General features: G+C 53.9%; 1 protein-coding gene and 1 long non-coding RNA gene across 3 annotated transcripts; one reads left to right on the top strand and one right to left on the bottom strand.

The window, feature by feature from the left end:
- Nucleotides 1-724: 724 nt before the first annotated feature.
- LOC144286723 (uncharacterized) lies at nt 725-10935 on the bottom strand. 2 transcript variants are annotated; one of them, XR_013354644.1, is made up of 3 exons: nt 9364-10935; nt 8081-8249; nt 725-1349 (listed from the first exon to the last, which is right to left on the bottom strand). It is a non-coding gene; the product is annotated as an uncharacterized LOC144286723 (long non-coding RNA). The 2 variants fall into 2 exon arrangements; XR_013354643.1 differs by lacking the exon at nt 725-1349 and having other exon boundaries at nt 6530-8249; nt 9364-9424; nt 10665-10935.
- A 280-nt stretch (nt 10936-11215) lies between these two features.
- C1QL1 (complement C1q like 1) lies at nt 11216-17986 on the top strand. Its single transcript, XM_077853566.1, has 2 exons — nt 11216-11910; nt 17297-17986. Exons 1-2 carry the CDS (start codon nt 11314-11316, stop codon nt 17474-17476), a joined length of 777 nt encoding a protein of 258 aa, XP_077709692.1. The 5' UTR covers nt 11216-11313; the 3' UTR covers nt 17477-17986.
- Nucleotides 17987-24937: the final 6951 nt, after the last annotated feature.

Genomic DNA, 24937 nt, shown 5'->3' with positions numbered 1-24937 from the left:
CCATCACCACCTTCACCGTCATCATCACCACCTCCATCACCATCAACACCACCTTCACCATCACCACCTCCACTGTCACCACCTTCACCACCACCAGTACAATCAACATCTCCACCATCAACTCTATCATCACCAACACCATCCCCACATTCACTGCCACCAGTACCATTATCCCCTCTACCACCTCCATCACCATCATTACCACATTTATCATGACCAATATCATCACCTCCACCCATTACCTCCGCTATCACCTCCATCCTCACCACCACCACCACCACCAATACCATTATCACCTCTACAACTACTTTCCCCATCATCACCTCCACTATCACCAATACCATCAACACCTCCACCATAACCTCCATCACCACCACCCTCATCACCACCTTCACCATCACGAATACTATCATCACCTCCACTACCATCATCACCACCTCTATCACTATTTCTTCACCTTCACCAACACCATCTCCACCATCACCTCCATTACCACCACCATCTCACCAGCACATACACACACAATAATCCTTTTTAAAATTTGAGAGCCAGAGAGATGGGAAACAGGATGAAGAAAAGAGCTGTATCTCTGGAATATTCAGATAGTCCAGGAGGTAAAGCCAGCCTCTCTACCCTCTTAAATAAGAGGCTCCCCTCAGAGCAGATCTGGACTTCCAAGGAGGATGGCTTGAAGCATAGATTCATAGTGTATGAACTGCTGGTTTCTGCTGCGTGCCCCCCACCCAAACTTCTTCCCCCTGCCAGTGAGAAGAGATGCAATGTATGACACTAGAAAGGGGGTAAGGGAGGAGCTAGCATAAATTGAGACCCTACTGTGCACCAAACACCATCTTTGGTGCTTTATATACTTAATCTTATTTGATGCTGTTGGTACCACTGTGATGGGTATTAGTTACTGCCTTTTAACTGAGAAGGACACTGCGACTGGGAGAGATGAATGATTTGCTTGAGGTCACCCAGCCAGTGAGTGTCCAAGCTGAGATTCAGTCTCACCTTCACACTCTGTCCACCATCCTCAGATGGTCTGGCTGCCCAGGAGGGGAGACCTGCAGATGTGGGAGACGGGTGAGAAGGGGATGTTAACCCTGGGATGAGACAAGGATTCTGCGTCACTTGAAAGCATTCAGCTGGAAGAGCAGGACATCTGGGTCCTCAGGCGAGGCGCATGGACACTGCTCCCTGGTCTCCTGGGGGCATGATGCTTTGTTGTGCATTTGTTTGTCTCCTTCGATCAACTCTAAATACCGCACAGGCAAGAAGAGCCTAGTCTGGCTTTTGCGCTGGCTCCCAGGACGCAGCACAGAGCCTGGCACCTGGATGAATCATGCCTGTTGAGCAAATACATGAATGAACCCGTGAAAGCATGAATCAATCAGGACGTCAAAAGCTGGGTAGAAGGCTGCACTGACGATTGAAAAACAGGAAAACAGTAGCCAACGCAATTTTCGCTGCCTATTATTATTATTATTATTATTATTATTATTTTGCCTTTCTGATTTTATAGAAATGGTCATTCTCAGATTTCAGAGCACAAACTGACTCGTTGATGCCCTAGAACTAATGCCCTGAGACAGACCCTAGGGAAGAGGGATGATTATTTAACACAGCACCCGGGGGGCACAGGGTGTGAGGACGTCATTCTTGTGCCTGGTAAAGCAGATGAAATAAGAAGTTTCTACCAAAAACATGTTTGGCTCCTCATGGTGGCTTTCTTTCCCAACCCCCTCCTCAAGCCCCTGCCTCATGCATAGGTTCCTGTCCATGTCTGGTGGATCCTGGGTACCTGGGAACAGAGAGCCCATGGTTCCCAAGCTCAGACTCAGTGGCCAGGGGCCTGGGCAAGGTCTTTTGAAAAAGAGGGTCCAGTTGCCTCCCTTCCCCTGCTGCGGTCCTGTGAGGTAAGGGCAGCTGGGCTGGTCACTGGTTTCATCTGGGCCCCTGTGGGTGATGAGATGGGCAGTGATGGGTGAGTTGGCAACCAGGCCTGAGTGGCACAGCCAGCTGCCCTAGGCACTGTCTTCTCTGCTTGTCACCACTCCCGGCTGCCCAAGCAGCAAAGCAAAGCCACAGTGACAAGATCCAGAGGGGAGAGGCTCCAGCTGGGGGGTGGTGCTGGTCTCACAAGCCACTGGAGCAAGAATGTGACAGCTTCTTATCCAGGGGGGCCCTCTGTCCCCAGTTCCTACCCCATCTGCCCTGACCCAGCTCAGTCTCCTTTTCCTTGTCTTGCCTTTGTCTTGCTTCTGTTCCAGGCTGATATCAGCTCTGAATGGCTTTTGGTCCCCACCTCTATCCACTCCTCCTCCCTCTTCCTCACCCCCTGACCACAGGGCCCCACTGCTTCCTACAGTGCTTGTACAGGCAAGCACACATGCAGAGCCCACCTCAGACAGAAAGCAGGAGGTTCTCTCCCAGGACCTGTGATTAAGACCTGTGGGCAGTGGCTCGGACCTGGGAATCCAATGAGATTATGAGTGTGAGTTAGTGTGTGTGCAAAGGTTTGAGTACATGTGTGTGAGAGATCAGTGTGGATGTCAGAAAGGGCGTGTGTACACATGTGAGCATGACAGTGAATGTACCTGAGTGTTGAAAGGGTATGTGTGAAAGCAGGTCAATGTGGCAATGGGTGTGTGAGCATGTGGGAGCTGGCCGGGTGCTGGAAGAATGAGAGCAACTCTGAGTGTAAAAGCAGTGCCCAGTGGCGGCTGAGAGACAAATGCATCCTTTGAGCTGGTGTTTCTGAATGTGGAGGCTGCCGGCCCCATGCCCTGCTTGATCACCCCCATCTCTGTCATCCTGGGCTCCCTCAAATCAGGTTAGGGTGTGGGGAAGGGGGAATGAAGCTGCTGAGCTCCAGGCAGGGCCCCTGCCCGCTCCTTGGGCCTGTCAGCCACTGATCTGTTCCGTGTTCCTATAAATATTTACAAATCCCAGCTGCTGAGGAGCAAGACATCCTCCACCAGCTGGGGCTCCCAGCCTGGAAGCTGAAAGGGAGGGAAGGTGGGGGATGGAAAGGCGGGGCTGCACTGGAAAGGCAGGGGGCCAGCACTCCTGGGTTCAGCTCGCAGTTTTGCCAAAGATTAGCCCGTATACCCCAGTGTGTCTGCATCAGGAGCTGTGAAGCCAGAAATCTCAGCTCCTCTGCTTCAGGAAGCCTCCTACCTGACAGGCGGGGGGTGGGGGCTCCTTTACAGCCAATCTCCTGCTTCCTATTAATGTCTCCATTAGGGGTAAAGGGAGAGGTCTTACTTTTAAAAAGATGCAGAATTCTCCCTGAGTCCCTAGAGGGTATAGTCTCTCTGAACTCAGAATCTTCCCCAGGACACCTTGATAAATCTATATGGATCCTTCCAAACTGGAGGCTGAGGACTTGCAGCTCGATGGGCGACTCCCATCACAAGAACCTCTTCTGTAGACCCTGGCAGGAGCTAAAGGATTTCCATCGGACCTCACGCTCTGCCCCAGCCAGCTCTGTTACTTCTGGAAGAGGTGATGTTAGGTGAGACCCAGGAGAGGGCTCACTTGCCCCAGGCCAGGCTGATGGTCAGACACCCTGAGGAACCAGCCCAAGAGACTATGCAGGGGGGGCAGAGAATGACTATCAATTATTGATCCTCTATGTCTGGTGTCCAGTGCAGTATCAGGCACAACATAGGCCCGTGAGGATTTGTACGGAATCATCAGCCATATGCCAGGATCTTCAAGTCGAGCTTTCCCAACAGCACTTGGTGGTGACTCCCAACCTCCAGACCCAGAAGACATTGTGCCTGGGGGATGATATCAAAGTCCAAGGTGACCCGGGCCACCTAGCTCAGACACAGGAATCCCCAACACTGAGGAAGCTGAGATCTCTTCCCCTATCTTAACCAGAATTTCAGATTGATTGATTCAATATCTTTTTTAGAATTTCAGATTTATTAATGGTGGCCCCTCCTGGGCCCCAGTAGGACTTCCCTTGGCCTTGCCTAGGTAATACCTATATCCTGACCTAGATTTGTCCAAGAAGCCAGGAATTGGAGTGGGAGAAGAATGTAGGGAGTAGGAATCTCATGACATTGTGGGTTTCTGGCTGCTTGTGTGGGACATCCAACTGGAAACTTGGCCCTAATAGGGCATTAAAGACCAGCAGGCAGAGGCCTGCCAGGGTGGGGGTGGGGTGAGGGGAGTAGAGGTCAGGACTGTGGCTTCCAGTCTTCTCTCAGGGGCCCAGGCCAGCTGTTTTCACTGTGGCGGGGGAGCCTAACCATCCCAACTTCATAGGCAAGAAGAAGGAGCTAGGGAAATGCTGAAATCTGCCAGTCTCCTTAGGCCAGAGCCATGATGAAGGAAGGAAAGAGGGAGACGACACAGGGCAGGGCAAAAAGGGGAGTTCGTGGGGGGGCCAGAGATGGGAGCTTTCCTTGGCGAGAGGCATTTGGCCTCACCTCAGAGAAAACCGTGATCTTCTCAGCTGCCAGAGAGGAAAAGCATGGACTGGGGAGGAGGGACCAGGAGGAGGACAGTCTGGAGCTGGCAGAGATGTCCGGTGATGGCAGTGGCACAGGAAGAGTTAAGAATATTCCTAAAATAGCCCAGCCAGAGCCTAAACCAGCCGGCTAGTGCCTCTCCTGGAGAGCAGATCTATAGCGGGAAAAGTCAGCCAGCTCTGAGCCCACTGCCTGCTGCCTGGGCTCAAGCTGCTAATTAAGCCTCCCACCCCACCCCTTGCCAGCCCCTTCTGCTCTAGCAGGGGCCAATCAGCAAAGGAACCATGTCTCTCCAAGGGACAGGGGACTCCAGCTGGGACCAGGAGCTCTCTGTCCTGGCACCCACCTTCATACATTCCACCCCCCTCCACCTGGGTCAGTGATGGGCACACAGATGGACAGACAGGCAAAGTGCAGGCCTATGGATGGGATGGGGACTGGCAGGTCAGAGCAGCCGGGTTCTCCCAACCCAACCTGTGCACCGTCAGCCGTCGTAGGGTGGAGACCTTTGGGAAGCCCTCAAATGCCAGCTTCTCCTGGCTCTGTGCTCCCCTCTGCTTGGGATATCCTGGGGGTGAGGTTGGGGCAGGGAAAAGCCAGGGGAGCCCTCCAAGAATAAACCACATCTCTGTTTCAGGGGCAGGACCAGCTATGTGATTTACAGGACCCAGCATGAGATGAAAACGTGGAGCCCCTGTTCAAAAATTGTTAAGAACTTCCAGACAATGATAGCAAAGCATAAAACCAAGCGCAGATCCCTTCTGAGTGCAGAATCTTTGTCAGAACACAGGTTGCACGTCCTTGAGGCTGGCAGTGTTCAGGGGTTTGGTTTAATGAACATTTACTATGCACCCACTGCTCGGCTCCACTGGTCTACTGGCTCTTCCTCCTCAGAGATCTTCAGCCACTCCGTTCTCAAATACATGGATATAGGGTGCTCCAATATGAGCCCCTGAACATGGAAATGTGACTGGATTACCCCTACCCTGGTTGATTTGGGCCCTCTGAGGATTGCGCTGCAGACAGAGTTCCAACCTCCACACCCAGCTGTCAGACCTCTCTGAGCTGCAACCTCCACTGGTCCGTGGGGACTGCCTAGTACAGGGGTGAGCAATCAGCCCTCCTCCTCTTGCCTCCTGACCCCCACCAGTGGGGTCCTGAAAAGAGTTCAAGGGGCTCCCATCTGGCTCTGCCTCAGATAGGCATGACCCTGGGGAAGCTACTTTGCCTCCCCCAGCCTCAATTTCCCTGTCTGTCAAAGGAGAGGTCTCTAAAACCTTTCCAGACCTTAAGTTCTAGGTCTCCTGGGGTAAGAATGCCTGGGGAAGGCTATTCCTATGAGAGACAGAGCTTCCCAAAAAAAGTCAATCTGGGGAGCAGGGGGCTTTCTCCCCAGAACCCAGGAAAACCAGCTGCTCCCCATCAGCCCAGTTCCTCCTCCACTGCCCTCTTCCTAATCCTTGTCCACCTCCTGGCCTTCCACCACCTAGCCTGGGAGTTGGTGGGTGGGGGGTGGTCTGGAATAGTCAATGCCTTCATGAGGAGGCGAGAGGCATGCGGACCCTGCTGGCCAGGCAGGGGCCTTCTCCCTGCTGCCTTTGCAAGAGGCTCAGCATAATTGCACTGCCTGTCACTCCCATGTCCTGCTATCTGTCTCTCTGGCTGACCCTGCGCACCCGCCATTATATTGGTTCCTGTTGGGGCTGCAGAGCCTCATTACTTATACATGCAGCTGGGAGATGCAGGCTGGGCTGAGGGGAGGCACCTCCTAATAGGTCTCCTGTCCCACATCCCAAGCCTTCTCAGAGCTGCTTCCCTGGTGTTGGGTTGGGATGGGCAGCAGGGGGCTGCTGGTCTGAGGTGGGGGGTGCAGGAGGCTCCAGGCCTGAGCAAGTCTCTGGAGCCCCCAGGCACAAAGCTCTGAGTTCTCTGGAGAGGGAACATGTGAAAACCTGACTATGACTTGGGTATGTGGGCTCTGCCCCCTTAATCCCACTCACTCCTCCTCCTGCTATGGAGCTGGAGGAGGGATTCCTTTTTTTTTTTTTTTAAGATTTTATTTATTTATTTATTCATGAGAGACACACAGAGAGAGGCAGGCTCCTCGCAGGAAGCCTGATTCGGGACTCGATCCCCGGACAGGATCATGCCCCAAGCTGAAGGCAGATGCTCAACTGCTGAGCCATCCAGGCATCCCTGGGGGAGGGATTCCTTTTTTTTTTTTTTTTTAAAGATTTTATTTATTTATTCATGAGAAACACAGACAGAGAAAGAGGCAGAGACACAGGCAGAGGGAGAAACAGGCTCCATGTAGGGAGCCCAATACTATCGTGCCACCCAGGCATCCCTGGGGGAGACATTCCTGAAGAATGTTCCTCACCAACCTCTGAGCCCCAGCCAGACTGAGGAATTCTGAGTCCCCCCCGCTGGTTCAATCCACTGAGGTGTGTCCTGGCCCTTCACCCGAAATCATAACACCACTTCCATTCCCCCTGCACTTTTTGACCAAATATTCCCTCTCCAAAGGGGGCTGAAATCATGGAGGCTTTTCCAATGGAGGATCTAGAAGGGTCTGAGTTAAAATATCAGTAAAGGGATTTTAAGTATTTTAATAGATGACAGTGGGATGTTTTCTTTAATATGAGAATCACAGCCCTTCAGAGCTCCCCTGGACAATTCTCCAGCCCAGAGAAAGAAATGAAAGGCCTTAAATGTGATGAGACTTCCCCAAGCACATGTGGCAAGTTGATGGGCCTCATGACCTGGAAAGCCTGCCTCTGCCTCTTGCTTCCCAGCTCTCCACCTCCCCTGTGAAGTCTTCCTGGAGTCCTCTGGGCAGGGAGTTTTCATCTGTGCTTCCTAACGCCTAGTACAAACCTCATCCCAAGCCTTAGTTTTTCCTCAGCTACAATATGGGGAAAATAACACTGCCTACCTCATGGGGTTATTGATATTAAATGATACAAGCCATGTAATAGTTTTAAGTCCAGGATAATAGGTTGTTAAATTTAAATAAGATAATCCACTTGGAACAAGATCTTGCCCTTAGTAAGTGCTCGGAAGAACGTTAATAATTATCATAACATTTACCATTGCTTGCTGCCTGAGTCACCTGTCAAAGAGTGAGCTCCTCAGGGGTATGGTTTAGGTCTTTCTCATTTCGGGGCGCACCGGCACCACCACATTACAGTGCCTAGATCGACGTTTGCAATGAGTGGACAAATGAATGCAGATTTGCCAGCCGATGATTCAGGGCATAGCACCCCCGTCATCACTCACAAACCCAGACACACACTAACACAAATTGTCTCTTACATATTCACACCCACTCACATTCATTCAAAGAACCCCAAAATACCACAGAGCAGCCACCTGGTTTCCTAAAGTCAGCCATGTGTAAATGGAGAGTCTTACTCACTTTACGCACACCCATAATGCCCAGTACCCCCCCACCCCTAAAATGATAGGGGCTGTAGGAGTGGGGTGGGGCTCCCCCTCACAGGAAGGAAAGCAAAGCTGGGTCTTTAGCTCCCAGCATGGCAACATCCCAGCGGGGGAGAGTCCTGCTCTCCCTCTTTTCTAACAAGGCTCACCTCTTTCCCCTTCTGTAAACCTGGGTTCCCCTGTCCCCCTGCGGGCAGGTGGCTGAGGAGGAGGCTAGAATGCCAGAGCACCAGGGGTCCTTCTTCACTCATCTAAGTCTTGTCTCTGAACCTAGAAGCATAGGCCACTGTCTTCCTATCCTACACCAAACACTGCAACCTGTAGGAAGAAGGCAAGAAAAGGAAACCCAAGGCCTAGGGTGGTGGAAGGGCATTCTTAACCTGGGGGTGCAATAATTATATTAGCCACCATTTACTGGGTGCATAACCAGGGTCAGATATTGAGCCCAGGGCTTTACACCCATTATCTCATTGAATTCTCACAACCCTTTTTCTGGAGAACACTTGAGGTGCTGCAGGTTAGACTATCCTAAGCAGGTCTCTAATTCTAGAATCCTCAACAGCCAAGCTCTAGAGAATTTGGGGTGGGAGGAGTGGGAGGGCTCGGGGGTCCTCAGTCAGTAAACTGGGGGACTCCCCTTCAGGCAGCGCCCGCCCCCCAATCGGTCGCGTCCTCACGTCCCCACCTAAGGAAAACGGGTGCCCCGACACCGCGGTGGGGGTTCGCCTCACTCGGGGGACCTGGGCGGGACCGAGGCGGGGCCTGGCGAGCCCGGGGGGAGGCGGGAGGCGGTGGCCCAGGCTCACAGGCCAAGATGGCTGTTAATTAAAGTGCTGGCACCAGCTCCTCTCTGCAAAGTTTGAAGCCGTTATTTTCCACTCCAGCGAAGCGGGGAGAATCCGGCTGGGCTGACAGAGACGCCACACCGCGCCAGGGAGCGGGCGCTCTTTCGGGGGGCGGGGGGCAGGCCGCCTGGCAGCGCCGAGCGCGCCCCGAGAGCTCGGGGATGGGGGTGGGGGTGGGGGTGGGGGGAGGGCGCTCCCGCCTCGTCCTCGGCCTGGGGCGCCGCCGCGCTTTCCCGGCAGGTGCTGGGAGGGCTGCGGGTGCACAGCAGACGGGAGACCCCTCTGCGTGAGAACCTGCCGGAGGGGGACAGTGCAAATCGCACGCTAAAGACCGCGCACCTTGTCCCTCGGGTCACCAGTCCTGTCGCTCTTCAAAGAGACATATTGGGGGAGACCAAGGTGGGGGGACAGGAGGCCTATTGACAGCTGAGGACTACTCTTCCTGAGCCTGGGGGTCTAGCTGCTCCGCCTAGCGCCCCCCTCCTGCCGGACTTTCCTCCCTTTGGACATTGAACAGTACCTAGAGACCCAACCACCCGGGTTGGAAGAGCCTGGAGTCAGATTGCGGGTTTGAATCCCGACTCTACCTCTTATTAGTTGTGTGACTTTGGTCAAATCTCTTCACTTGCCAGAGCCTCAGTTCTCCATCTGTAAAATGAGAAAAGTGATGAGTTTTACCTCTAGGGCTTGATGTAAAGACCCAGTGTGATCTTGTATGTAAAGCATTCAAGACAGGGCCTGGCACACAGTAAGCCCAGTGTAAATGCTATTTATTGAATTGGTTTAGCTCCCTCCTTGGTGGTTGGGGGTCCCTCCAACTGGGCTCTGCCATCAGGGCTTGGAAAGTCCTCTCTCATAGCCCCTTATTTGATATTTTCGTGTCCCTTTCCTCCTCCCAGCTCTGGGTGGGGGTAAGCAGTCTCATCCTAGGGTAGAGAAAGCCAGAGAATCATAAGGACAGTTGTGACCAGTCAGCAGGGGAAGAGTGTGAGGTGGGAGGGGACCTCTCAGGAGAAAAGAAAGAGGCTGAAGGGTCATCTTTTAGCAGGGGCCAGAGGCCTCCAGAGGCAGAGCCTTCCATGGTGGGCTGGATAAAGGAGGATGAAGGAGGAGCAATGGAGCAGCATGAGTGGGGCCTCAAATAATGTGACAAATATTTTGATGGAAGCAGACACATTTCCACTTATGCAACCTCAACACTTTACTGCACTTGAGGAAGAGGACTGCCTCATGCAACCTGATAGGGAGAAGAGTTAGGGGGCTGCTGAGGGACTGGGGGAGACCAATTTCCCTTCTTGAAGGCTGGGAAAGGGAGTTACCATCCAGGGACTGTTGGTATTGGTCAGAATGAAGGAACAAGGCGGAATGCCCGCTTTCTTAGGGCCCCCATTTCTCTCTTGTCTAAACGCAGGAATAAGGGGAGTGATCAGAGGAAAATGGAGGACCAGCCCACTCCCAGGAAAAAGCAGCCTTGTCTGGCTTGGAGCTCGATGAGGAACAGGGAGGCAAGGAGGTATGGGTAAAAGATCCTGCCCGTCCTGAAGGAAGACGGGGCCAGGGAACAGCCAGGAGCCAGAAAAGAGGAGGAGCAGCTGCTGTCAGTTACTCGGGATTTCGCTGGACACTCTGACAGGCACACGATCCCTATATCTCCTGGACTAATGGTCTGTGAAGACCCGTGCAGAATGGCCCCTTCCCCATCTTCCTTTTGCCTTCCTCTCTTCTTCCCTCTCACTCTCTTCCCTCATTGCTCCCAATTCCATACTCCCCACTCCACACTCCCCTCAATTGCTCTCCATCCCCAGCAGGCTGGGGAACTGTCCACCCCGGCCTCCGCCCCCTATGTGCCATGGCCCCTAGAGCCTCCTCGGTTTTCTTCGCAACCAACCCTCGAGGCCTCTCTTCTCTGCTTCCCTCGGCGCTCGCTAGCTCTCCCTGTGGCCGTCTCTTCCATTCGGTCTTTGGTCCCTATTCTCCCCTTCCCTATAGGAGACTCTACTATTTCTTAGACTCAAGCATCCTCCGCATTTCCCAGTGTCAGTCTCCAGCGCCCAGTCTCCCGGTTCCTCTCCCGGCTCTGGCCTTCATCTCCGTGGCTCCGCCCCCTCGGTGGGCGGAGTCCTACCTCCAGCGGCCCAATTAGGTGCTGGCCCCGCCCACAGCCCCACCCCTCACGGGCGCCGAGCGGCCGGGAGCCGGCGGGCGGGGCGGGGCGGAGGGGGCGGTGGCCCGAGCGCGAGGAGGCGGGAGGAGCCCGGCAGGACGCGGCTGCCGCCGCTCTCATTCCGGCCGCGCAGCGGGAGGGAGGCGCGAGGCAGGAGCCGGCGGCTGGGCTCGGCGGCGCATCCAGCGCAGCGCGGCGCTCCGGGCCCGGCCCCATGCCCGCAGCCCCGCCGGACCGCCCTTGAGCGCGGGCGCCCTGCCCGCGCCCCCCGCCCGCCGGCACCATTGCCCCGACGGCGCGGCCGGGCGGCCCGGCGCTCCCCAGGCTCCGCGCCGGCCGGAAAACGCTGCTGGCGGCCGCTGCGGGCGTGGTGATGCTGCTGGTGCTGGTGGTGCTCATCCCCGTGCTGGTGAGCTCGGGCGGCCCGGACGGCCACTATGAGATGCTGGGCACCTGCCGCATGGTATGCGACCCCTACCCCGCGCGGGGCCCCGGCGCCGGCGCTCGGCCCGACGGCGGCGACGCCCTGAGCGAGCAGAGCGGCGCGCCCCCGCCTTCCACGCTGGTGCAGGGCCCCCAGGGGAAACCGGGCCGCACAGGCAAGCCGGGCCCCCCGGGGCCTCCCGGGGACCCAGGTCCTCCGGGCCCTGTGGGGCCACCCGGGGAGAAGGGTGAGCCAGGCAAGACCGGCCCTCCCGGGCTACCGGGTGCGGGGGGCAGCGGCGCCATCAGCACGGCCACCTACACCACGGTGCCACGCGTGGCCTTCTACGCCGGCCTCAAGAACCCTCACGAGGGTTACGAGGTGCTCAAGTTCGACGACGTGGTCACCAACCTAGGCAACAATTACGACGCGACCAGCGGCAAGTTTACGTGCAACATTCCCGGCACCTACTTTTTCACCTACCACGTCCTCATGCGCGGCGGCGACGGCACCAGTATGTGGGCGGACCTCTGCAAGAACGGCCAGGTGGGCCCGGCGGGGGCATGGGGCTGGCCTGGGGGCAGGGCACCCAGGGAGCCCGGGACCTATGGGTACCGGCGGGCACAGGTGGAGACCTACAGCAGCCCCGCTTAGGCATCACACGCGGGGACGGTGGACCGCTTGGCACTAACTCCTCGGTTCCTGGGCACCGGCGCGCGGCAAGGGAATGCGGGAGATAATACCAAATAATCAGAGCGCAGGGCTCCCAGGCGCGCGGACTGGTCCTTGGGGACTTGGCCCTTGGGAAGCGATATCTGAGAGCTGGGATTGTGGTTGATACCAGCGGGCGATTAGGGGAGGGCAAAGACGGGCTCTGGGGAGAGGCAGCCTCTGGCGCCCGCGGGCGTCCGGGCGCACCGCTAAGCGCGCAAGCCTAGAAGGCAAGCTGTAGGAGATGTTTTGGACACAGGCAAAGGGAGCCAGGGGCGCAAAGCTTTAGCTGCAATACATCCTCCGTCCCTGAGAAGGGACCACGGGGCAGATCTGAAACCCTTGCAAAACATGGGGCAGCCCGGTGGCTTGGCTTCCCACAGTGTCAGAGCTACAGGCGCAAGAAAGCCGCCTCCGGGGGAAAGTTTTTCCTCCTGAGGCCGGGCAAAGAGATGGAAACTCCCCCTCCCTTGATCTTGCAGCTGCTGCTCCTGACTCCTGGGGCATTCCCTATTCCCATCCCAGAGACGGAAGCTGGCGCCAGGCTGGTGGTACTGGGAGGATAGTGCATGGTGCTTTTTCTCTGAAACTCCTGCCCCAGGGCCAACCTCGACCTAACTCCGCCACAGGGTGACAGTTTTGCCCAGTTCCCTTCCCTTTTGAAACCCCCTCCCTTTCCTGTACTCCCAGACCATGGTGGCCAAGCCCCCCACCCCCGGGGGTTGAGGGGGGGTGGCTAGTGAGGCAGAGCATCCCAGTGGAAAAAGAGACCAGCAAGGGTCCAAACTAAAGCTAGCATGGTGGGAGTTGGAAAGGAATCTCCTGCGACTGGGACCCAAGACCCTGTTGGAAGCTTTCCCACTGCAGTACTACCCCGAGATAGAACCTGGCTTGGGGGGTGGGGGAGAGGACAGGCATGGGAGTAAGCACGAATACTACCAGGCACTTGTAAGTCTACCCCCTCTTCTTTTTCTCCTGCCTGCCTCTTTTTCCTACTCTCTTTTCCTCATCTCTCTCCTGTGTCTACCAGTCCTACCCAGCTCTCTTGGGTTTCTGGCCTCTGTCCCCTGGGCTTAACATCCCTCTCTATTCCTTGAGTGTCTCTCTCCTACTGGGGTTTGTCAGGCTTCCTGCATCTCTCCTCTTTGTCCTTGGTTCCTGACCAAAAGGGAGGCCTCAGTATCCAGGGAGGGCTCATTCTGCAGACAGCCCCACGATTCTCCTTATTAATCACCAATAAGGGATGCAGCAATGTCACCTTCATCAATGGAATCTTTTCCTTTCCCAAAGAAAGTTTGGGCTGGCCCCGAGCTGAGCCTTCAGGGGGTTTGGGGCCCATTTTGCCTGGATAGGGAGCTAGTCACCAGACCACCAGCGGGCCCTAGACCTGGTGCGCCACCTCAGGCAGTTGCAGCAGGGCCTCAGAGATGAGGCACGATGTGACCCCAAAGGTGATGTGTGCTTGGGCAAGGGGCACTTGCTTCAGTCACTGGGAGGTGAAACCATCTCAAAGCCTCTTCTTTCCCCTTCAGCAGAGCCTGCTGAGGAGGTACTCGCTGGAGGTGGGACCACAGGCTAGTAGAAAAAGGGAGGTGGCTTTAACGAAGGGTTTCAAGACCCAGCATTTTTAACAGTGACCCAGACCATTCCTCCCGACAAAACAGTGGGGCCTACACTCCTCTCCCCTACATCCTTTGTGACATGATCAGGATTGCTCAAGACTCATTAAATCTCACAAGTCATCCCACATATTCATTTTGAAGCCTTACTAGGAGTCAGGTTTGGAGCCAGGTAGTGGGGTTTGATCCACCTGCTCTCTGGGATCTTGTGGTCTGTGCAGGAGAGAGAGTAGTAACCACATAATACACACCAGCGATTTGTGTGTCAGAGGAAGACTGGGAGCCCAGCTGGCACCTCTGGTCCCCAAATGTGTTAGCTGGAGGGAATGATCCAGTGGGGCCTGCCCCAACCCAGACCAACCTGGTCAAGGGAAAGGATGGCGAACCTGGGCCAGTCCCCAAGGTGAGGAGACATGGCTAGTGAGAAAATAAAAAGATCAATGGTAGAAAAAGGATGGCTTAGAGGTAGAAGGGGACATTCAAGTGAGCAGAGAAAGAATGATGGTCCTGGGCAATGTACATGAACAGAACCGAGGGGCTTCTGCCTCCCGTGCCTTCAAGACCAGTGGCAGTGTTGGGCTCTGTGCTTTTCCTTCCTGGCTTCTTGCCTGCAGAAAGGCTTCCAGAATTTCCTCAGGAAGGCAGAGCTGACACTCTTCCTTGGCCTTTCCCTGGACAAGACGGGGAGCGGGAGTCACTACCTTCCTGCCTGGTGTGGAGCACCCACCCCATCCATGCCTGAGGCCCAACCTGGTGGCACCAAGCCTTGCTCATGAGGACATGGAGATCTGAGGAGCCTGAGGAAGGGGCTGTAGGTTGGGGGTGGTGCCCTGAGTGAGGTAAGCTCCCTGCAGCTGCTCTGGGGGTCCCCAGTTCAGATGGATCAGGAAAGACATGAAATTCATAAACTGGGCCAGGAGAGAGGAGGCTGTGTGGGAATGGGCCAGGGTCCTTGACCAGGGTGCCAGTTGTCCAGGGCAGGAACTTTGGAAAGGTGAATATTACAAATGGGGAAGGGCTTGGTCAACAGGGCCTGAATGAGGTGAGAGGTGGAGTAGCATATACATTGAGGACTCTCATGTAGAGCTCCTCACTGGAGCTCAGCCTAATGCCTGACAGAGGGAGAGGGGCTCCTGCTGCCCTTTTCTAGCCTTGAATATCTTTCCAGGCACAGAGCATAGTGCCTAGCACAGCAGGGACCCAATAAATGTGGGACAGCACAAGTATGCCCTGTGGGCCAAGCTGGCTGCCTGGGGGAGCCACTCCTGCACATCCAACACTCTAGCATTGATCAGGGGGCAGGGGCATGTTTCCTGGGTTGTCCCCTCTCCTCCAACCAGGGCCCTGGTCAGATCACTGCCTCAGTTTCCCTTCTAGCAGCACTCTAGGAAGTGATTCTACAGCGCCCCCTCGTGACAAGTCTCAGACTTGCTTTCTTGCTTCCATGGCAACCTCAATTCCCCAAATTTCCCCTTGGCCCCCAGGAGGAGTTAGATGTCTCAACAGTTTCCAGTCTTGGGCAGAGAATCAGGACCCCTGGGTTCCACTCCTAGATTCCCCACCGTCTAAGGATGGAAGGGCATAAATTCTCCCTGCCTCCATGGATAATTAGGATAATCACAGCAACAATCATGGTGATGAATAAATAATAAACATAAGCATAACAGTTCTGATGCCTGTCACATCACCAGGAGATTCCTGATGACAGATGACTGTATTCTAATGGATTTGGCTATTAAGAAGCACACTGTTTTAATGAGTTAAGGCTAAATTAATCTGGGTAATAAAAATAATTGTTATTAGTAGTAATTTATTAGCAAAGATAATGAAATGCATGCGTAATAATAAATACTATGAGGATTAGGGCCCAGGGAACAATACAGAAGTTGGCTGCTTGCTTTGAGCGCTTGCCTAGTAGCACAAAGGCCCATCAAGATTAAAATTTTTTTTTCTTCACCATCAAAAGGCTTTTATAAAGGTTGCAGTGGTGAGGCAGGATCTTCTCATCCATTTTCTAAACAGAGAAACTGAGCTTCTTGACAGACAGCCTCTTCCTCTCATTTGATTTTCTCTACCTTTAGCTGAACTGTGAGTTTTCCCAGCTAAGTGTGCCCAAACTGTTCCTTCCTTGGTTGAGGAAGAAAGAGGTTGAGGGCAGACAAGGGGCTGGAAGGATCTGGACTTTACCTGACAGACAGCATGCAAATGTGTTGGGTCCTCCTATTGCAGCATTGCTGCTGAGTCAGCAGCTTTGGCACAGCTGACCTGCAACCTCCTCCTCCCGCCCCAACAAGGAGAATGGGCCCTTCCCCTAATTTGACTTGGTCCAGCCCAGACTGTCAGCCCTTAGGAGAGCTACCTTCGGGGAAGGGGAAGGATGGAGAGGGGCTGTTATGGGAGCCCAGCTGGGAGAACCCCCTCAATGCAGCCTCCTCTCAACACCTTGGAGATGGTCCCTCTCTTCCCATTCTCCACCCAGGCTATCCTGGAGAGGCCCCAGATCCTCTGGCTCATGATGCCTTGTGTTGCCTCAGTTGTTGGGGAGGAATTCCTGGAGGGCATTTGTCCACCACCAACCCCCTCAATATCTTATGATTATAGTCAGAGCCCCCAAAAGTGACAGCAGGCTTCACACCTAAATGCCGGTGCTCTCTTGCTTCATCATCCTGCCCATCCCTCCCTTCTCCCATCAAAACAAGGGCCAGCAAAGATATCACATCCACCTGAGGATCACAGAAAGATGTAAAGCCTGGATTCTCTTCTTCCCACCTACTTCCTTTCTACCACCCTGGGGTGACATAGGAGGAGCCAGAAGTCCCTTTTGGGTGGGGTAAGAATCACAGGTATAACTGACAGCTCTTTGGAGGCCAGTTGCAGGCTCAATCTGAGCCTTGGGAGGGGAAATAATTACCAGACCTTCCATCTCACTGCTCCAGTGCGAAAGACTCCAGAATGAAGTACAGACAAGGAGTTTAAAGATTGGGTTCTAGTACTAGGGTGGTTGCCTAGTAGCAGCCTGGCATTAGTCTAGCCTCTTGACCCGTGGAACCAAGGTGCACCCTTGTGTCCATCCACTGATGTAAGAACAGGTAGGTATGGCTGAAATATAAGGCATTGTTGTTACAATTAAAGCAAAGAGGAAGGAATGATAAGGAGATAAGGTATGGCCCCCCATCCTCTGGTGTTCCAGAGAATTCCTCTTTGCAAAGAGGGAGCTCCAGGCTGGGACATCTCAGGGACATTGTTGAGGTCTTCAGCAGGCCAGCCGGTAAGACCTAAAGGAGTTAAGGAGGCCAGCTCCACCTTGATTCCTAATTCAGAACCAGATTACACCTGCCCTAGAAATCCAGGGCTCCTCTATAACCAGGTCCCCAAATACACAGTTATGATTGGAAAGGGGGGGATGACCAGAGAAAAGCTGGCTGAGAGCTGAAGGCGGGGCTTTTAGGGCCTCCAAGATCCTCCCCATGTGGCTACCTTACCTCTGACAGTCCCCCTCCCTCCCCAACCCTACTTCTCTCCCTCCCTCCCCGCTACCCTCTCACACACTCCACCCCTACTCCCCCACCCCCTTATCCCCCCCGCCCCCCCTCCCCCCGCAGGTGCGGGCCAGCGCCATAGCCCAGGACGCAGACCAGAACTATGACTATGCCAGCAACAGTGTGATCCTGCACCTGGACGCGGGTGATGAGGTCTTCATCAAGCTCGACGGAGGCAAAGCGCACGGCGGCAACAGCAACAAATACAGCACGTTCTCCGGCTTCATCATCTACTCCGATTGAGCTCCCCGCGTCCTCCTCCATCCCCTATCTACACCCTCCTCCACCCCCCACCCCGGGACTCCCCTCCGGCGGGCTGAGGACAACCCAGCCCCCGGCTCCCCAGCCCTGTCTGCGGGCCCTCCCCGGCTATGACGCCCCTGGCCCGCCCTCGCCACCGCCGGGGCCGCAGGCTAGGCTCTCCTGCCCGCTCGCCGCAGAGCCAGGTGCAGAGCGCCCGTCCCGGCCCCCGGGAGGCGGTGTCCACCGCCCCCGCCCCCTCCCGCGCTGTATATTTGTACAATAGGACTGTTTATTGTTCACCCTGCTCGCCAGCCCGCCCCAGACTGGGGACAGGTCTCGGCGAGGACCCTGCTGCCCATGCTCGGATGCGCTGCCCTCCGGCTCCAGGGTGGCGCTTCCTGGGAGAGGGGTGGGTTGGGGCTGGATAGCGTCCAAGCACCTGCTAAAGCCCAAGCCCGACCCGGCTGCGCCCCGTCTGACCAAAGCTCTAATAAAAACACTTCCACCCTGCTCGCTTTGGGTCTGTGCCCTGGAGAGGAGTTGCAGGAGGGGACGGTGAACCCTGCCTTCTTCCAGAAAGGAAAGGGGTCTGCTGGAAGTTTCCGGTGGATCTGGGAGCAGGCAGGTGCCAGAATCAGAGCTGCTCTGGGAGGAGGTGGTCCAAGGAGCCCAATGCTCACCACAGCCCAAGAGCAGAAATGGGAAGCAGCCCAGTTGCATCATCATCTTCCATGGTGGAAATGTTCCATTTGTCTGTCCTTGAAGGTGGCATCAGCAAGGTTTAAACTGCGACACCCAGGTTCTCAATTTGGTACCACTGTGTGTGATCTTGGGCAAGTCACTCGTCTTCCAGCTCTGGGTTAGTGACAGCAATGACAGGAACGTATTTTGCACTAAAAGCTGGTTGACTTTGGCCTAAGCGCTTCACTTCTGGGCCTCAGTTTTCTCATCTATAAAATGTTAAGTAACAAGTCCTACCTTGCTTGACTGAGGATTCAAGAGGTATCATGCACATGTCCAATAAACACAGCTTTTATTATTTATAACGTCACTGAAAGTTTGCACAACACTTCCAGGTATGGCATCTCACTCAAGCCTCCCAAGAGCCCTGAGAGTCTGGGTGAGTAGATTTTGTTCTTCCAGGGAGATGAAATATCTTTCTTCATGCGACAGTCACTAAGTTCTGTGATTGCACTTGAATCCAAGAAGCCCGGCTCCTTGAAGACAACACCCTTGTTGAGTCTCCTTGTCTTGCCCCTGCCTCCCTTATCTCCTGCAACTGGGACCCTGACATTTGCAGTTAGGGCATTCCTAAATAAAATAGCTAATATTCAGGGGTGCCTGGGGACACAGTTAAGCATCCAACTCTTGGTTTTAGCTCAGGTCATGATCTCGGGGTCCTGAGATCCAGCCCCACATTGGGCCCTGGGTGTGGAGGCTGCTTGGGATTCTCTCCCTGCACCCTCACTCTTGCTTGTGCGTGCATACTCACACACACACACACTCTGTCTCTCAAATAAATACATAAATCTTTTTAAAAAAAACACAAAAGCTAATATTTAGAGAGCACCCACTCTGCGTCAGGTACCACATGAGAACTTTATAAATACTATCTCATACATACGTGGGTGGGGTGGGGTAGACTGGCAGGAAATGCTTGAATGCTCTGTAACACGGGTACTGTTATTTTATCCATTTCAGTTGGGAAAACAGATTCAGAGAGGTTAATAACTTGCCAGGGTCACAGAGCTAGGAAAAGGCAAACATCAGTATTTGCAGCAGAGACCCTGCTCTTAGCTAGTATGCTATATTTCATAGAGATTTGGGATCTCCAAAGCAGAATGGAGGAAGAATGGCTTTGAGGCAGCTCTGTCCCTGCTATGCACAGCCCTTCCACCCCCACCCCTGCCCTGCAGAGGCTCGACGGACTTATAAGCATCTGCACTGGGCTGCAGCCATGGGGTGAGCCTGTTGGAGAGACCCAAGGCTCTATATTGAGCAAGAGTCCCACCTGGCCTCCCCTCCCCCAGCCAGCTCAGCTGGAGAGACCGGAAGGAGGGGTGGCCTCCTTCCCAGTCAGGCCCCATGTATGGACCCTTGTCATGGCTGGCAGCCTTGAATGACTTTCTTTATCCTCCCTTCTCTCCCCTTCTTCCCCCTACTGCCAGCTGTGGCCATTTAATAAAATTAGCTTAATGCTTGTTCCTTCCCTGTGGGGTCTGGAGATTGAAATCCGCGGGTCCCCACAAACCCAATAAAACCCCTGGCAGGTCTGGTTGGAATGAGAGTTTCCTCAGGAAAAGTGATTAGATTAGAAGGCGCTTCCCCCTTGCCCTAGGTGCCACCCACAGCCCCCTATGATTCTTTAATGGCCACATTGGCCTGGCATTACCCAGCCACATACCTGGGGGGTTCCTACCCTTCCCCAGAGGCCACAGGGACTGGACTGGGACCTCTGCTACAATAAAAAGCATGTTAATCATTTCTGTAGGGAGTGCCTGGCTGGCTTGTTTGCTTTTATTTCTGGTGACCAGACAATCCTCATGTCGTTTTTGAAAGATGGGCCTAATATCTCCATTTTGCAGATGAAGAAATCATAGTCCAAAGAAAATTCGTGACTTGCCCATGGTCATGCAGTAAGTGTGTGGCATAACTAGGACTGGACTGAAGCCAAGGACTTTTTTTCCTTTGCAGGGTACCAAGTGTATTCTAAAGTCACTCAGGCAGCATCCCAGCTGTGGTGGTGGGGCGGGAGGGCAGGGGGCATGGGGACTGTTTGGAAAGTGTCTCCCCCATCAGACAGGGGGTCCCCAAGGGCAAAGTCTATTTTTTTCCCCTCAGACTTGGGATACCTGAGGGCAAGGACTGTGTCTCCACCATCAGAATGGGAAGCTTCCTGAAGGCAAGATCTCTGTGTCCTCCATCAGACTGGTGATCCTCAAAGACAGTGTAAGCTGTAAGCTGAGGGTAAGGTGTGTGTCTCCACTGAAACCAGGATCGGGGGAGGGGGGGTCCTAGATGCAGAGATTGTGGCTCTCCTCTCAGTGGCTCTGAGGGTAGATACTGTCTTTTCTATTAAACTAGGGCATTCTAAGACCAGCCCCTGGGACTGGGGGTTCCCCAAAGGACAGACTCTGACTCTTCATCCAACTGGGGGATCTGTGAAAGCAGAAGCTGTGTCTCCCTTCAGACTGGGGGGCTCCCTGAAAGCAGGGCATGTGTCTCTCCTCCTCCTCAGTTAAGAACTTTCTGGCACAAGAACATTCTAGGGGGCAGGACTAGCTGGGTGGTAGAAAGGAGGCCAGACAGGCAGAATGGAGGTCCCACTCTGGAGGAAGGAAGGAAGAAAGCTCCCCAGACTGCCTCCCCTTTAGAAAGATGTGTGATTAATTAACGAATAATGTCCCTGCCAGGGGGGTGTTAGGATGGAGGCGCCCCTGGAGCTCACCCACACAAGGAACAGTAGGCCATCCTGTGCCCAGGCAGCTGCTAGCCCTAGGAGATAGGGCTGCCCTGCTTTCTGGGGTCATGGGCACCAGAGGGGACAGCAGGATCCCACCGCTGGGGACTGTCCTAATTGGATGACTTTGCAGGACGGCCAGGCAGGTGCGCTCAGCTCGCCGCTTCAGCTTGCTACAAACACATCTGCCACGGCAAGGTCTGGGGGTTAATTGCCTCCCGCCTCACTCCTGGTAACCGATATTCCATTTACTGCTCTGAGGGGGAGCTGCCCGGAGAATCAATCCTGGACAAGCATCCAGGAGACAGGGGAGCTGTGGAGGCATGGGAGCTCTTTCCCCGAGGATCTCTGAACACCAGAGGAGGAGGCAGGAGGCAAGGGCCCAGAGAATGCAGCCGATTGCTCCGGGCTACTGAGGCCTCACCTGCGCTCTGTTGACCCCAACAGGACCCCAAGGGCTAGAAGAAAATCCCAGGGGCACAGAGGCTGCACTATCCCAGCTAGCTGTGCTGTTTCCCCTGCCCTGGTTCCTTCTGCATTTATTTATGAGTGCCCCCATAAGCTGCAGCAGGTTAGATGCTGTTAATAAGGTTATTTTCACAAGCAATGAAGGTATATTTGAAAAGCGGAACTGGAGGTGTGAGCTCTCCGCTCCCTTCTAGGTAACAAACCTTAAAATCCTACAAATGAAGTGATAATAAAGTGGAAGTGAAAAGTCTACACATGTTGGGAACTGGGAAGGAGTGGTAGGGTTTCTGAGAGGTTGTGGGGAGCTGAAGGGAGAAAGGGGAGGCTATCCCTCATGCTTTCAGTATGCTCCCATTTGTTCCACCTGGGAAGCAAAACCACCGAACAGGTACTCCTATTACGCAGCCGGGAAAACTTAGACCCTGAGAGGGAGCCACGATTGCCACAGTTGGTTCAGAGCACAACTAGAACCAGAGACAGCAGAACCCAGTAGACATGCAGCAAGTAGAGACGGAAGTGGGATCAAATCCTGGCCATGCTCAGTGTTTCAAGAAAAGACATATGACCTTTCTGAGCCTCAGTTTCTCCATCTATAAAATGGGGCCGGGACGCCTGGGTGGCTCAGGGGTTGGTTGCCTGCCTTCCGCTCGCTCGGGTGTGATCCTGGAGACCCGGGATCGAGTCCCACGTCGGGCTTTCTGAGGGAGCCTGCTTCTCCTTCTGCCTGTGTCTCTGCCTCTCTCTGTGTGTCTCTCATGAATAAATAAATAAAATCTTAAAAAAAATAAAACGGGGCCAATAAAGTATCTACTTGTAGGGCTGTCGTGAGGCAGTGCAAAGAACCTGTTTCATGGGGCATCTGGGTGTCTCAGTCAGTTAAGCATCTGCCTTCAGCTCAGGTCATGATCTCAGAATCCTGGCATCAAGCCCCACATTGGGCTCCCCGCTCAGCAGGGAGTCTGCTTCTCCCTCTCCCTTTGCCCTCTACTCATGCTCCCTCTCTCACTCTTTCTATCTCAAATAAATAAAATCCTTAAAGTAATAATAATAATAAAGTATCTGTTTCATAAGTTTTTTTTAAAGATTTTATTTATTTATTCATGAAAGACACAGAGAGGCAGAGACACAGGCAGAGGGAGAAGCAGGCTCCATGCAGGGAGCCCGACGGGGGACTCCATCCCAGGTCTCCAGGATCACACCCCGGGCTGCAGGCGGCACTAAACCGCTGCGCCACCGGGGCTACCCTGTTTCATAAGTTATAAAGCAAAGTGCAAATGCATTATTAGCATTACAACACCTGTCCCCTGAGCCCCATGATTTAAACATCTTTTGGTTGCACTTGATGCCTGGGTGGCTCAGTGGTTGAGCATCTGTCTTTGGCTCAGGTCGTGATCCCAGGGTCCCGGGATCAAGTCCCAAATCGGGCTCCCTTCAAGGAGCCTGCTTCTCCCTCTGCCTATGTCTCTGCCTCTCTCTCTGTGTGTGTCTCTCATGAATAAATAAATCTTAAAAAAAAAGAAAGAAAGAAAGCAAGCAAGCAAGCAAGCCTGGGGATGGTAATGATGGTCATGGGAGAAGATGAAGATTCCTGGGTTGTTCACTCACTCTGTAACCCCAAAGTGAGTGTGGAGCCCTAGGGAAGGGGTCAGTTTGGGGTACCCAAGATCTGGAGTCTTGAGAATGGGTACCCTGAGTGCCCCCATGTCCAGTGTGGACTCCCCCAGCCTTCTGTTCTATGGCTTCCAACTTGGGATGAAAGCACAGGATACCCTGAGGCTGTGATCCACTGCCTCTCCTTGCTCTGCTTGTCTCAAAATTACTAACTAATAACCATCTTCAATGGGTCAGGCCCTAGCTTGGTGTGATTCCAGAGATGCCTAAGAAACCATCTAGAGATTCGAGATAGCACAGGAATCAGAGACATCCTGGACACAGTGCTATTGGAGGGGCAGGGGAGGCTTCCCAAACAGTCAAGAAGGGTTACTCTGAGGGAGCTGGGCTGAGTGGAGGCTTACAATTACTTACATAATGTTTAGAAAGGTTTTACAAGTGTCTGTTCCTTTGAAATCTCAGCCCTGTCTCCCTCCCCAGCAACCCCTCCCCCAGTCATTGCTGAAGCTGTCCTCTTGGGGATGGGGTTGGTGGGGGTAGAACCCAAGGAGCTGAGAGTTTTCTCTTCTCTCATCCAAGGGCTTGGGAAATAATGGAGCTAGAGGAACGACATACACCCTCATCTCTGTATCAGCTCCTAAGTTATAAGAACAGCTTATGTACTATTCTAAGAACTTTGAATGAATTCATTCATTTAAGCCTCACAATGACCCCACAAGGTAGTTACCATTATCATACCCATTTTTTTGGGACAAGAAAACTGAGGCACAGAGGGTGAATTAATTCATGCAAGATCACATGGCTTACCCTTTCCCGGAACAGCCCTCTTGACTGGCCATTCTCTGGAGTAGGAGAAGGGCTGAATCTCACTCCCTCCCAGCCAGAGCAGTCTCACCTAACGAGGTCACCTGGCACCCCATCCCACAATGTTTGCTGCCTGGCCAGCTTGTGCAGGGGCAGGGCTCCTGCCTTTCCTCAGATGGTGAAGGGCAAATTTCCTTCCCAGGCCCCCAGGACACAGGCCCCTTTGCTCCCTGAGTGAGGACCCCAGCCTGCATCAGGACAACTGCATAGGCCAGGCAAGTGACAGACCTCTCCTGCCTGCCCAGAGCCAAGGATGGATTGGCTAGGCTCGAGGTTACTTCCACTGCATGCAGAACACCTGCTCATTATTCAAAGCCCAGCTCTTTGCCTGCTCTTCCATGAAGGCTTCCTGAACTCCCCCAGCGGTCATCTGCTGGTCTCCAAGGCCATACTGAGAGCATCATCCACATAACAATGCCTGACTCAGTACATAACACTGTGCCTGCCACATAACCGTTCTACCATAATAGCAGCGATTCAAACATCTGTCACACTTCTAAACTACCTCCTGGTGATGGACGCTGTGATACACTGCCCAGGTCTCTCTCAAGACCTAAAGCTCTATTCCCCAGCTGCTGAAGGAGCTGCTACCAAGTGGCTCTCAGCTAGCAGCCCCCTTCAGGAATGGCCTCTGCTGATGGGAGCTGCTTCACCCAGTGTCCTGGCCACTTCTCAAGGCAGCCTGTTTACAGTGACAGATCAACATGGAGGTTTAAAGGCCTAGTCCCTTAGCAGAGCCTTTATACTCAGGACAACTCAGAAGATTCTTCCCAGCTTCAGAGCTCCCAGCTCAATGTCCCTCTCTGCCCAGTCCTGCTTCCCTTTCTTTCTCTTCTACGTGTGTTTGTTCCAAGAGCAAACCCGAGTAAACTTCCTGCACACCGATCTTCACCTCACAGTCTGCTCCGCAGAGTACCCAACCTGTGACACCTACCTCAGGTCTCATCCACTCACTAATTCCTTCAGCCAGCTTTATTGAGTACCTATCGTGTGCCAGGTTTGGCAGCAAAGGCAGGAGGTGGAATGTGAAAGCTAACCAGCCAATTGGTGATTATATG

Source organism: Canis aureus, chromosome 16 (genome assembly GCF_053574225.1).
Source record: "Canis aureus isolate CA01 chromosome 16, VMU_Caureus_v.1.0, whole genome shotgun sequence".
NCBI lineage: Eukaryota > Metazoa > Chordata > Mammalia > Carnivora > Canidae > Canis > Canis aureus.
Note: the sequence above shows the minus strand (reverse complement) of the source record. Positions and strands in the feature narration are given on the sequence as shown.

Excerpts from the sequence above, each read along its gene's own strand:
- C1QL1 (XM_077853566.1), top strand. The coding sequence starts at position 11,314 with ATGCTGCTGGTGCTGGTGGTGCTCATCCCCGTGCTGGTGAGCTCGGGC. Across the intron at positions 11,911-17,296 it reads ACCTCTGCAAGAACGGCCAG|GTGCGGGCCAGCGCCATAGC; the intron begins GTGGGCCCGGCG and ends CTCCCCCCGCAG.